The sequence below is a fragment of the Dendropsophus ebraccatus genome, chromosome 15 (genome assembly GCF_027789765.1).
Source record: "Dendropsophus ebraccatus isolate aDenEbr1 chromosome 15, aDenEbr1.pat, whole genome shotgun sequence".
NCBI classification, from domain to species: Eukaryota; Metazoa; Chordata; class Amphibia; order Anura; family Hylidae; genus Dendropsophus; species Dendropsophus ebraccatus.
Genome location: NC_091468.1, coordinates 57,168,616 through 57,181,994, shown reverse-complemented (window position 1 = coordinate 57,181,994; position 13,379 = coordinate 57,168,616). Strand labels below are relative to the sequence as shown.

Genomic DNA, 13,379 nt, shown 5'->3' with positions numbered 1-13,379 from the left:
TTAGATACAGTCTCTGGGTGTGCTGGGTTAGATACAGTCTCTGGTTGTTCTGGCTTGGATACAGTCTCTGGGTGTTCTGGCTTAGATACAGTCTCTGGTTGTTCTGGGTTGGATACAGTCTCTGGGTGTTCTGGGTTAGATACAGTCTCTGGGTGTTCTGGGTTGGATACAGTCTCTGGTTGTTCTGGGTTACATACAGTCTGGGTGTTATGGGTTAGATACAGTCTCTGGGTGTTCTGGGTTAGATACAGTCTCTGGGTGTTCTGGGTTAGATACAGTCTCTGGTTGTTCTGGGTTAGATACAGTCTCTGGTTGTTCTGGGTTAGATACAGTCTCTGGGTGTTCTGGGTTGGATACAGCCTGTAGTTGTTCTGGGTTAGATACAGTCTCTGAGTGTTCTGGGTTAGATACAGTCTCTGGGTGTTCCCGGTTGGATACAGTCTCTGGTTGTTCTGAGTTAGATACAGTCTCTGGTTGTTCTGAGTTAGATACAGTCTCTGGTTGTTTTGGGTTGGATACAGTCTCTGGTTGTTCTGGGTTAGATACAGTCTCTGGGTGTTCTGGGTTGGATACAGCCTCTAGTTGTTCTGGGTTAGATACAGTCTCTGAGTGTTCTGGGTTAGATACAGTCTCTGGGTGTTCCCGGTTGGATACAGTCTCTGGTTGTTCTGGGTTAGATACAGTCTCTGGTTGTTTTGGGTTGGATACAGTCTCTGGTTGTTCTGGGTTAGATACAGTCTCTGGTTGTTTTGGGTTGGATACAGTCTCTGGTTGTTCTGGGTTAGATACAGTCTCTGGTTGTTTTGGGTTGGATACAGTCTCTGGTTGTTCTGGGTTAGATACAGTCTCTGGTTGTTTTGGGTTGGATACAGTCTCTGGGTGTTCCCGGTTGGATACAGTCTCTGGGTGTTCCCGGTTGGATACAGTCTCTGGGTGTTCCCGGTTGGATACAGTCTCTGGGTGTTCCCGGTTGGATACAGTCTCTGGGTGTTCCCGGTTGGATACAGTCTCTGGGTGTTGTACATTCAGGCCATCACTCAGTTCTCATGGAAAAATAAATTTGTACATAGAAATAATCTGATCTTTTGCAGGTGGAGCGCTGGGTGCAATGTAAACTGCAGGACCTGACTGATGGGGGTGACACCGGCTCCTCAGCCCTCCTCCAGAAAAAGATCCAGACCTACGAGGGCACAGTCCTACGCCTGAGTCAGGTGTCTATATCAGAGCCACCATTGTACATTATAACTGAAGTCCTGTACATTATATGTGCCCCTGTACATTATCACTGCATCTCTGTACATTATATGTACCCCCATAAGTTATAACAGCCCCCCTGTACCCAGACCCTGCTTTTATATTTTAAAGGGGTTTTCCAGTGCTACAAAAACATGGCCGCACGACTTATGGATTTAGATGTCTTAGAAGGTTCTTAGTGGAAGGTCTAAAAGTGTAACGCCTGGAGTAGTGGATCCACTGGACCGTCACTAGCGATGGCACTAACCTCACCAGGGAGCGGAGTCTAAGGGGCCGCTGGTTTTCACCAGAGCCCACCGCAAGGCGGGATGGACTTACTGCGGCAGGCGACCCCCAGGTCGCTACCCCTGGCTTGGTTGCTAGTGACGGCAGGGAGGCGTGGCAGGAGCAGTAGGCAGGAGTGCAGGCAGAGGACTGTAGACGTGATCGCAGGTGGCGGACAGGACTCAGGAACAATGGGAAGGCAGCGGGCAAGGACTAGGGACAAGGACTGAAGACAGGAACAAGGGACAAGGACTAAGGTCAGGAACAACAGGGAGCTGGGCCAAACGCTATGGGAAGCATGTAGAGGCTCCAACACCTGGGAGGGGGCAGGGCTGGAACTAATAGGAGAGTGTGATGTGCAGCAACCAATTAGGGGCGGAACTGGCCCTTTAAACCTGAGACAGCCGGCGCGCGCGCGCCCTAGGAGGCGGGGACGCGCCGGCCGGCACAGTGAGAGACAGGAGCGGAGGAGGGTGAGGCGCCCCCAGGGCCGAACTAGCAGCAGCGCCGGGTCCCTGCACAAGGACCCCGGCGGCTGCATGGGGCAGGAGGAGGTTGCGGCGGCCCGGAACACGGGACATCGCCGCGGCCGTGACAAAAAGCAGCAGTAAAAGTGACATCATCAGATACTTGTCATAATATAACAGGAACATGACGTCCTTGTAAGTATCACAGAGTGTCACATGGTATTGGTGTCCCATCGCATAACCACATTGCATGGTATTGCTGTATAGGGATCACCTGTTCTATCATATATCCCCATCACATCCACAGGTGGTCTCTATACAACAATACCATGTGATGTGGATACTGGATGAGACAGGTGGTCTCTATACAGCAAAACCTTGTGATGTGGATACTGGATGAGACAGGTGGTCTCCATACAGCAATACCATGTGATGTGGATACTGGATGAGACAGGTGGTCTCTATACAGCAATACCATGTGATGTCGATACTGGATGAAACAGGTGGTCTCTATACAGCAATACCATGTGATGTGGATACAGGACGAACAGGTGGTCTCTATACAGCAATACCATGTGATGTGGATACTGGATGAGACAGGCGGTCTCTATACAGCAATACCATGTGATGTGGATACTGGATCAGAGAGGTGGTCTCTATACAGCAATACCATGTGATGTGGATACTGGATGAGACAGGCGGTCTCTATACAGCAATACCATGTGATGTGGATACTGGATCAGAGAGGTGGTCTCTATACAGCAATACCATGTGATGTGGATACTGGATGAGACAGGTGGTCTCTATACAGCAATACCATGTTATGTGGATACAGGACGAACAGGTGGTCTCTATACAGCAATACCATGTGATGTGGATACTGGATGAGACAGGCGGTCTCTATACAGCAATACCATGTGATGTGGATACTGGATCAGAGAGGTGGTCTCTATACAGCAATACCATGTGATGTGGATACTGGATGAGACAGGCGGTCTCTATACAGCAATACCATGTGATGTGGATACTGGATCAGAGAGGTGGTCTCTATACAGCAATACCATGTGATGTGGATACTGGATGAGACAGGTGGTCTCTATACAACAATACCATGTGATGTTGATACTGGATGAGACAGGTGGTCTCTATACAGCAATACCATGTTATGTGGATACTGGATGAGACAGGTGGTCTCTATACAGCAATACCATGTGATGTGGATACTGGATCAGACAGGTGGTCTCTATACAGCAATACCATGTGATGTGGATACTGGATGAGACAGGTGGTCTCTATACAGCAATACCATGTGATGTGGATACTGGATAAGACAGGTGGTCTCTATACAGCAATACCATGTGATGTGGATACTGGATCAGACAGGTGGTCTCTATACAACAATACCATGTGATGTGGATACTGGATGAGACAGGTGGTCTCTATACAGCAATACTATGTGACACTGTGATAACAAACTATTTCTGATGTTGTTTTTAGACCCACCACTATGACGGTTCTGATACATCCGAATCCGCAATGCGTCTGTTTTATTCTCTTTCCTATGGATTCAGAGAACTTTTTTGTGCTTGATAATCGTGTTCAGTTTGGTCCATTACCCATTACCAGTGCAAAGGTCATGGTATCTGTCTCCTTATATGTCAGTGTGAACACAGCCTGATTCCTACTATCCCTGCACCTTCCGATGACCCATCCTGACCCATCACTCTCAATATCCTCTCTGCAGATGGTTGATCAGGTGTCCCGGGCTCAGCCGTCAGGCGCAACCTCCGTCTGCTCCCAATTCCAGACTCTGAGGGACCAATGGCAGATGCTGAAGAAAATGGCCTCCAATCAGAACTGTACATCCAGTGGGGCCACAACTCTGCTGGAGTTTAATAAGAAGGCGGATGAGTTGGAGATGTGGATGAGGGAGAAGGTGAGATCGGTAGCGCTGATCAGCGTACATGTCTGTGTGTATACAGGGTATATATATGTATACTCTCACTGTCTCTGCAGGAGGAGATTCCCCCCCTCCCCCTCCTCCTGGACCAGAACCTGGACAAAGTGCAGATCACCCGCAAGATCTTGGACCTGAGGCAGGTGAGGGCGATGGTGGCATGGGAACGCTCTATCCACAGACCCCGGGTGGTGCCACTCACTAGTATTTCTGCTTCTCCCCCAGGAGCAGGTCCATTATGGGTGCCTGCAGGAGGACATCAACAGCCTCGCCCAGAAGCTGGAGAAACATGGCCGTCCGGAGAGCCGAGCCGCGTCCACCCGCCGCAAGCACCTCAACCGCATGTAAATTAAACCCCAGAATCTCCTCCATGAGTCACTGGGCGATAACCAATATGACCACCATGACGGCTATTAGAGTGCCTACCACCCAATGGAATTAGTAGCGCAGGGTGACAACCTTGGCCCCTCAGTGTCGGGGATTGGTTATCACCTGGATATACCCCTAGGTGTTGGTGCAAAAATGGATTGATTCACCACTCAAGACCAGGAGTCGTAATGGTTATCATATTGGTTATGACATCTGCTGTGTATGTGTTAGGGCGATATTAGGCGTCACGTCCTGCGTGTAGCCACACTGATTTCAGCTCCTGTGACCACTATAACATTTGATGTAATGGGGGGGGGGGGGGTGAGAACATGTTGCTCTATCATCACCCCAGAGCCCAGCTGAGAACCTCGCATCTTCCCTTGACTTGTTTCCCATCTCTCCTCACAGGTGGCTGCGGCTCCAGAACTTACTGCATGAACATCACCAGAGCCTGCAGATGGCGCTGGAGGCGGCGTCATTGTGGCATGAAGCAGACACCATCCTGCGAGCCCTGGAGGAGAAGGTGAGGGGCGGGTGCAGTCTGTTTGGGGGAGTCTGTGTGTGTGGGGAGAGTGTGTGGTGTGCTAAGTGTAAAGAAGGTGTGGTACTGTATGTGTAAGGAGGGAACAGCGTGCAATGTGTATGAGGAGGGTGCGGCATGTGCTGTGTGTAAGGAGGGTGCGACTTGTGCTGTGTGGAAATGGTGAGGTGTGCGCTTTGTGTTAGAAGGGTGTGGTGTGCACTGTAAGAAGGATGCGCTGTGTGTGAGTAGGGTGATGCGTGTGCTGTGTGTGAAGAGGGCGAGGCGTGCGCTGTGTGTGAGCAGCGTGTGGTGTGCACTGTAAGAAGGGTGCACTGTGTGTGAGAAGGGTGAGGCGTGTGCTGTGTGTGAGTAGGGTGAGGCGTGTGCTGTGTGTGAGTAGGGTGAGGCGTGTGCTGTGTGTGAGTAGGGTGAGGCGTGTGCTGTGTGTGAAAAGGGTGAGGCGTGCGCTGTGTGTGAGGAGAGTGTGTGGTGTGCTAAGTGTAAGGAAGGTGTGGTATGTGTAAGGAGGGTGTGGCGTGCACTGCATGTAAGGAGGGTGCGGCGTGCACTGTGCGTGAGGAGGGTGGGGTGTGTTTAGTGTGTGAGGAGGGTGCGGCCTGATATGTGCGTGACGAGGGTGTGGCATGCACTGTGTGTGATGAGCGTGCAGCGTGCTACGTCCGTGAGGAGCATGCGGCATTCGCTGTGTGTGAGGAAGGTGCGGTGTGTGAGGGTGAAGTGCATGTGGTGTGCTATGTGTGCCGTGTGCATACCGTGTGCACTGTGTGTGAGGAGCTGTGTGTGAGGAGCTGTGTGTATGCGGTGTGAGGGGGGTGCAACATGCGCTGTGTGTAAGGAGGGTATGGCATGTTCTGTGTGAAAAGTGGGTATGGGGTGCACTGTGTGAAAAGTGTGTATGGCGTGCACTGTGTGTGAGGAGGGTGTGGCTTGCACAGTGTGTAAGAAGGGTGCAGCGTGAGCTGTGTGTAAAGAGGGTGCAGCGTGCACTGTGTGTAAGGAGGGTGCAGCATGCGCTGTGTGTAAGGAGGGTATGGCATGCTCTGTGTGAAAAGTGTGTATGGCGTGCACTGTGTGAAAAGTGTGTATGGCGTGCACTGTGTGTGAGGAGGGTGCGGCGTGCACTGTGTGTGAGGAGGGTGCAGCGTGAGCTGTGTGTAAAGAGGGTGCAGCGTGCACTGTGTGTAAGGAGGGTGCAGCATGCGCTGTGTATGTGAGACGAGTTCGGTGTGCACTGTGTGAGGAGGGTGCAGCATTCATTGTGTGTAAGGAGGGTATGGCGTGCGCTGTGTGTGAGGAGTACACTATATAGCACAGTGCTGCAGCACAATACAGCTCAGTCTCTCTTCCCCTCTAGAGCCACAGTGCGGGGGTGCTGAGCAAAGATGATGACCATGGAGATCAGAACCTGAGGGACATCGCCAGCCAGATCATGGTATTTGGTCACTGCGCTGTGGCGCCCCCTTTGGGTAGCTTAGGAATTACATGACTTTCTCTCCTGCAGATGTTGGATGTCACCGTCTCCCAAGTGTCCAAGCTCCATCCTCTGCTATCTTCCAGAGCTCTGCAGAAGCATCAGCAGGTGAAGGAGTGCTGGGCCCGGCTCCAACATACACTCAGGTACCACATCAGCTTCTTATCATGCACTGATACATTGTAACAAACCCTTAATGGTGAGGGCAGGCCCAAGTCGGGGTGGGTGTATTGTATGAATGGTGTAGCAGTGCCAGATGTGCTGAGGTCCTGGGGTCATGCTGACTCCGGGACATTTCCCACAGTGATTATGATCAGATTCTGATATGTTGTCTCCAAGGACCGAGAAGACCAGAGAAGCAGGCGACCCGGAGCAGAGCAGCGTGGGAAACCAAGAGCAAGGCCTCCTGGGAGGTGACGTTCCTGCAGGGTGTCAGGTCAGTGTCGGTGGGGACGTCCTCCTTCTTCTCTAACCTTTTCTCCTATAACTGGAGACTTGGGTTTTATCTTTATAGATAGAGAAGACGAAAGGGAGGACGGTCCCCGTACTGAATATGCAACAAGTCAGGAGTCAGGTCATCGGCCAGCGCCCCACTGAGGCCAAGAGGTGCACGGGGTACGTATATAAGACATAAGCTTCAAGCTGTATACAGAATTCAGGTATTATAACCTTTACTGCTCTCCCCTTTATATCAGGTCAGTAACCTCCCAACCAGGAACCAATCATAACACTCAGAAAGGAACATCTGTGACCCCTGAGGTGAGAGCGATAGATATCAGTCACTTCCCACCTCCCAAGCCTATAGATATCAGTCACTTCCCTCCTCCCGAGCCTATAGATATCAGTCACCTCACCCTCCCAAGCCTATAGATATCAGTCACTTCCCTCCTCCCGAGCCTATAGATATCAGTCACCTCCCCCTCTCAAGCCTATAGATATCAGTCACTTCCCTCCTCCTGAGCCTATAGATATCAGTCACTTCCCTCCTCCCGAGCCTATAGATATCAGTCACTTCCCTCCTCCTGAGCCTATAGATATCAGTCACTTCCCTCCTCCCGAACCTATAGATATCAGTCACTTTCCTCCTCCTGAGCCTATAGATATCAGTCACTTCCCTCCTCCTGAGCCTATAGATATCAGTCACTTCCCTCCTCCTGAGCCTATAGATATCAGTCACCTCCCCCCTAGAGTGTATAGAAATCAGCCACACACACCCCCCCCCCCCGAGCCTATCAATATGAGTCACATTCCCCTCCAAGAGCCTGTAAGATATCAGTATCCTTCCCCCAGAGCCTATAGGTATCAGTCACCTTCCTCCAGAATCTATAGACATCAGTCACCTCCCTCCATAGCCTATAGATTTCAGTATCCCCCCCCAAACCTTTAGATATCAATATCCTCCTCCAGAGCCTATAGTTATCTGTTTCCCTTAGAGCCTATAAATATCAGTACCCCTCTTCCTCAGAGCCTACAGATATTAGTATCATCCCCCAGAGCCTATAGATATGTTTGATGCATTATATTCCTATCCATCTCAGGTCAGACAACTCCTCCGCGAGCTCAGCTCTAGCTGTCAGTGGCTGCAAGGGGTGGAGCAGCTGGTATCAGAACCGACTGCCATGAGAAGCCCTGAGCTCATCCGCAAAGACCTGAAACACATAACACTGCTGGAGCGGCAGGTCAAAGCGCGAGGGTCAGCGCTGCAGGGACTGCGGAGGAACTCCAAAAGGTGTCGGAAACCTAAGTGTCTGACTGAGGAGATGGAGGAGAAGATCCAGGAGGTGGAGGAGAGGTGAGGAACTTCTGCGCCACAGTGGAGACACCTCCAGAGCTGCACTCACTGTTCTGCTGTTACGTCATGTGTTATCCTCCAGTCACATCCAGAGCTGCACTCAATGTTCTGCTGTTACATCATGTCCTATCCTCCAGTCACCTCTAGAGCTGCACAGACTAGTCTGCTGTTACATCATGTCTTATCCTCCAACTTTTTTAGAAAAATAGAAAACTTAAAAAAGTACAATAAACATAAGCATTAACAAGGCACAGCCATAACTAACACATAGCTGCTATACTGCATAAACATAACATCAATATTGTATATAATAAACAAGAATCGAAACTAAACCAATGGCACTCAGGCCTCCCAGCAATATTATACTAACACCCGAGTAACCTCAATCCACCCCATCACTCTCAGAATTCAGTAAGAGAAACTGATTGCTGATCTCAGGGAGACCAGCCAAACGATAACACTGCCGGCTGGTAGTAAAAGCGCTCAATGCAGTGAAATCCTAGGTGCATTTCCCCCTGGGAAACATGAATATGCAAAAAAAGAGCCCGTGGAGCCTCATTGAAGAGTCTGAAAACACAGGACTAGCCAGATATCCCTCAGGGAAGGACCCAGCCAAGGGGTGGCTCCTGTAGGGAAACCACCAAAACCACCATATTAAGTGGCCCTATAAGTCAATGTAATGACAAGGGAAAACCAAGGCCAGGCGTCCATCCACATACAGCTGTTTCGGGGTGTTGCCCCTCATCAGTGTGGAGCAGGATTCTGGCTAGGCAGGAGCAATGCCTAGTAGAGCCAGCCAAACGATAACACTGCCGGCTGCTTGTGAAGGCACTCAATGCAGTGAAATCCTAGGTGCATTGCCCCCTGGGAAACATGAATATGCAAAAGAAGAGCCCGTGGAGCCTCATCCAAGAGTCTCAAAACACAAGACTAGCCAGATCCACACTGATGAGGGGCAACACCCTGAAACAGCTGTATGTGGATGGATACCTGGCCTTGGTTTTTCCCTTGTCATTACATTGACTTATAGGCCCACTTAATATGGTGGTTTCCTTACAGGAGCCGCTCCTTGGCTGGGTCCTTCCCGGAGGGATATCTGGCTAGTCCTGTGTTTCGAGACTCTTCGATGAGGCTCCAAGGGCCCTTCTTTTGCATTCTCAGCAGTCAGTGTCGGCTTCATTGATTCACGACAGGGAAAAGCACACACAGTGCTTATCACTCCCCACACACACACACACACCCGCCCAACCTATCTAATACCCCAACATACCCCCTCCTGTCCTCGAATTATAAAATGTCCATTAACCTTACTTGGCCTCAGACTTATAAAATCAGCATCCTTATAGCCCAATCTTACATAATAACATAGCTCAAACAACATAATAATATGAAAGCCAAATAACAAGGCCCAAGTTTGGTGACCTGTAAGCCCTTCACACCATATCTTGAGAAAACAAACCAAAAAGCCATGGTGAATTGCGATAGCCCTCCATCAGGATTGGAGGATGGCTGTCCAGGTTCCATAACCAAGTTTACATGCTTTCTCTTTCTACTTTCCTTGACTGTTCTCTTACACATTCCCTGACAGGAAAACTGACATTACACTATCCTTAACCAAAATTGTGGTACACAATAGGGCACTGCAAAAGAAAACCCTCTCCACAGGAGAGAGGTCCTACTAGTACCCGGCCTGCCATACCCAGTCTTCCCGAGGTCACCAGAATTGAAGGGACAATCAAGCAGGAAATGGTCCATGCTTTCCAGTGGATTCCCACACTTCTTTCGGGGCATCCCGATCATTGGAGTTCCTGCACTTCAGGTTGTCCCTTACATATAGCTTCCCCTGGAAGCAACGCCAGGCCAAGTCCCAAAAACTTCTGGGGGATTTATTTCAAGTTTAAAAGACTTCACCCAACCCTGATCCTGACTAGAGCAGGCCCTGAGCACCAGGGGCTTCTGGAAATGGGTCAATAGAACCCTTTGGTCAAGGAATCTCCTTGACCTAATCTCCCACATTCCCAGACCCCATCAACATTTCACCTTCAGAGTCGGGATAGCATGAGCCGGAAGATATCCATGGGGTGTGCAAATGTTCTTTACTCGCCCTCCTGTCTTCCATTCCTGGAAGGGAGGTCAAAACCATTCCCTGCAGGAGAGTACCCACAGAGGAACCTTTTTTTCCAGAGATTTGCAAATATAGCTTTCAAGAAGGTCTATACTAGTAACACCACAGACAAACCCTTGTGCAGCACGTAACCTCTCTTTTGACCAGGTTCAGCCTATTCCCCCATAACAGCAGGAAGAACAGGCTGTAGATCCTAGTATAGGAAACCTCTGGTAAGATACATACAGTGCCCAGGTGGATGGACAAAGGGAGCAGGTATGATTTGATCAGATGTACCCTTTCCTAAGGCTCAAAGACCAATGTTTCCACTGGTCCACCTTCTGAGCGGCATCCTGGAGCCTAACATTCCAGTTTTTAGTGGGGTAATTACCCTGGCCAAATGTAATGCCTAGGATTTTTACAGCGTCCTGGGGCCTTGGAAGGGTGTCCGGGACATGCCTCCCTCCCAGCCAGAGACTTTCACACTTTTCTAGGTTACTCTTAGACCGAGAGGCCTCAGAGTAGCGTTCCACCTCTGACATCACCATATCGGCTTCTCCTCTCAAAAACGGTGACATCATTAATCACTAATCCAGGCTCATCTCAATCCCTGCCAATGGCCCCAACCAACCCTTCTAAGGAAGGCTGTGATCGAGAACACATATAATAGCAGGTTCAAAGGACCAGATCAACTATTTTATTCTACTCTTACATCATGCCTTATCCTCCATTCACCTCCAGAGCTGCACTCACTATTCTGCTCTACCATCATGTCTTATCCCCCAATCACCTCCAAAGCTGCACTCAGTATCCAAATATTTCCACTCCACAGTGCTCAAATTATACCTCTGTGTAATATAAAAATAATACCTCTATAGTATCAAGATAAGAGTGCCTAAAAAGTGATTCGATATAGTATTCGAATAGTACTGCCATACAGTATCCACATGATTCCACTATACAGTGCTGAAATAATACCACTATGCAGTACCAAAATATTACTGCTGTAATGTGCTCAAATAATACAGCTATACATTACATATATAATACCATTATAAAGTACCCAAATAATATAGCTATACAGTACATATATAATACCATTATAAAGTACCCAAGTAATACTGCTATACAGTATCCAGATAACACTGCTATACAGTGCTCAAATAATACCGATATACAGTACAAAAATATTACATTGCATGTGGTGAAGGCAAGGCAGCCATCTGTCCTCCATTTGTGTCTTGGCTCAGGTTTCGGACTCTTCAGGACACTCTCCAGCGCAGAGTCTCTGATTTGAGGGACACGCTGGTGCTGTCTGAATTCATGAAGGTTGTACAAATGGAGGAAGAGCGGAAGCAGAAGGAAACGGTGAGGGGGGAGGTGTAGTTGAGTATATGTGATTTACATGTCTGTACCCATCATACACATATCTTGATGCACTGTTCTTCTGTTTGCTTGGATTCAGATGACCCCACGTGGTGCCATTCGTGGTAAATCCGATGCTCCGGCCACAGTCAGGTCTCAAACATTCACCCCCCTTGAGGAGCTGCAGGAAGCCGTGGAAATACTGAACGACGCAGTCAAAGAACGAGAGCGTGCGCTAGCTGACAGCAGAGAGGCCGCAGAGCTAGAGAGTAAAGTAAGGGGCACCAGAACCAGGGTCAGGGGCCACCGGCAATGGAGTCTAGGGACTTTGGCTTCGGGGGTTAGGTGGCATCGGCTCCGGAAGGGGGGGCACCCAGTCACTGGGAGAATGAGGGGCAACAGCATTCATGGTGAGGTAACAGGTCCCTCTAACCCCTCTTTCTTCTCAGATCTCGGCTTTGTCCCAGATCATGGCGGCCGCCCATGCCAAACTACAGGATGTCCGGTCCCAGCTGGAGGCAGCGGAGAAGGAGTTTGTGTCAGTGAAAAGAGAGGCAGAGCTGAGGGATCTGCAGGGAGCAATCAGTCAGCAGCAGCAGGTGGAGGTGAGTACATGGTGTCTAGCACGACCACCTTCCTTGATTAGTGGCCAGACATGGGCCTGCTGTACCTAAGTGGGAGTGCCATGGCTAGGGACAGCAGGTGTATCCAGGGTTGGTGGGCACAGTCTGACCACTTATATCTCTCCTATAGGCAGATGTATCCAAAACAATTGGTGCGGAGGTGAGGAGGCTGCAGGAGAGGAGGGAACAGCTGCAGGATTTAAGTCTGGCTTGGAACCTGTCAGCAAATAGGAGCATCGAGGACGCAGTAAGGACATGGAACGATTTACAGGCCGCCGTACAGGAGAACAAGGCCCGGTTACAGAAAACTGAGCGACTCCGGGAGTTCTTTCTGCAATACCTGGGGATGATGTCAGTGTCGTAATCTCTTCCTCTTCTCTGTATAATCTCCTCTCCTTAGGGTGTGTTTACACAGAAAGATTTATCTGACAGATTTTGGAAGCCAAAGCCAGGAATGGATTTAAAAAAGAGGATAGATCACAGTCTTTCTTATATGACCTGATCCCTGTTTATAGTCTGTTCCTGGTTTTGGCTTCAAAGATCTGTCAGATAAATCTGTCTGTGTAAACGCACCAGAAGTATATTCTCTTCCTCCTCTCCTCAAGATAATGTCTTACTTACCAGTCTGTATAATCTCCTCCTTTCCTCAGCATAATATCTTCCTCTTCTCTGTATAATTTTCTCTCCTTAGTATAATATATTTCTCTTCTCTGTATAATCTTCTCTCCTTAGTATAATATCTTTCTCTTCTCTGTATAATCTCCTCCTCTCCTCAGTATAATCTCTTCATCTTCTCTGTATAATCTCCTCCTCTCCTCAGCATAATATCTTCCTCTTCTCTGTATAATCTCCTCTCCTCAGTATAATTTCTTCCTCTTCTCTGTATAATCTCCTCCTCTCCTCAGCATAATATCTTCCTCTTCTCTGTATAATCTCCTCTCCTCAGTATAATCTCTTCCTCTTCTCTGTATAATCTCCTCCTCTCCTCAGCATAATATCTTCCTCTTCTCTGTATAATCTCCTCTCCTCAGTATAATCTCTTCCTCTTCTCTGTATAATATCCTCTCCTCAGTATAATCTCTTCCTCTTCTCTGAATAATCTCCTCTCCTCAGCATAATCTCTTCCTCTTCTCTGCATAATCTCCTCTCCTCAGTATAATCTTTTCTTC

General features: G+C 49.0%; 1 protein-coding gene across 5 annotated transcripts in view; it reads left to right on the top strand.

Moving 5' to 3' along the window:
* The window catches only part of LOC138774171 (spectrin beta chain, non-erythrocytic 5-like), a 52,001-nt gene that overhangs the window by 19,838 nt on the left and 18,784 nt on the right, over positions 1–13,379 (top strand). For all 5 annotated transcript variants that reach the window (XM_069954809.1, XM_069954810.1, XM_069954806.1 and 2 more), the window contains 15 exons: positions 1,092–1,211; positions 3,730–3,921; positions 4,002–4,085; positions 4,168–4,286; positions 4,720–4,834; positions 6,210–6,287; positions 6,357–6,472; positions 6,666–6,762; positions 6,841–6,941; positions 7,022–7,085; positions 7,865–8,118; positions 11,473–11,590; positions 11,688–11,861; positions 12,037–12,192; positions 12,341–12,561. In XM_069954809.1, coding sequence (XP_069810910.1) covers positions 1,092–1,211; positions 3,730–3,921; positions 4,002–4,085; positions 4,168–4,286; positions 4,720–4,834; positions 6,210–6,287; positions 6,357–6,472; positions 6,666–6,762; positions 6,841–6,941; positions 7,022–7,085; positions 7,865–8,118; positions 11,473–11,590; positions 11,688–11,861; positions 12,037–12,192; positions 12,341–12,561 — 2,009 coding nt within the window. The remainder of the gene's footprint in view (positions 1–1,091; positions 1,212–3,729; positions 3,922–4,001; positions 4,086–4,167; positions 4,287–4,719; positions 4,835–6,209; positions 6,288–6,356; positions 6,473–6,665; positions 6,763–6,840; positions 6,942–7,021; positions 7,086–7,864; positions 8,119–11,472; positions 11,591–11,687; positions 11,862–12,036; positions 12,193–12,340; positions 12,562–13,379) is intronic.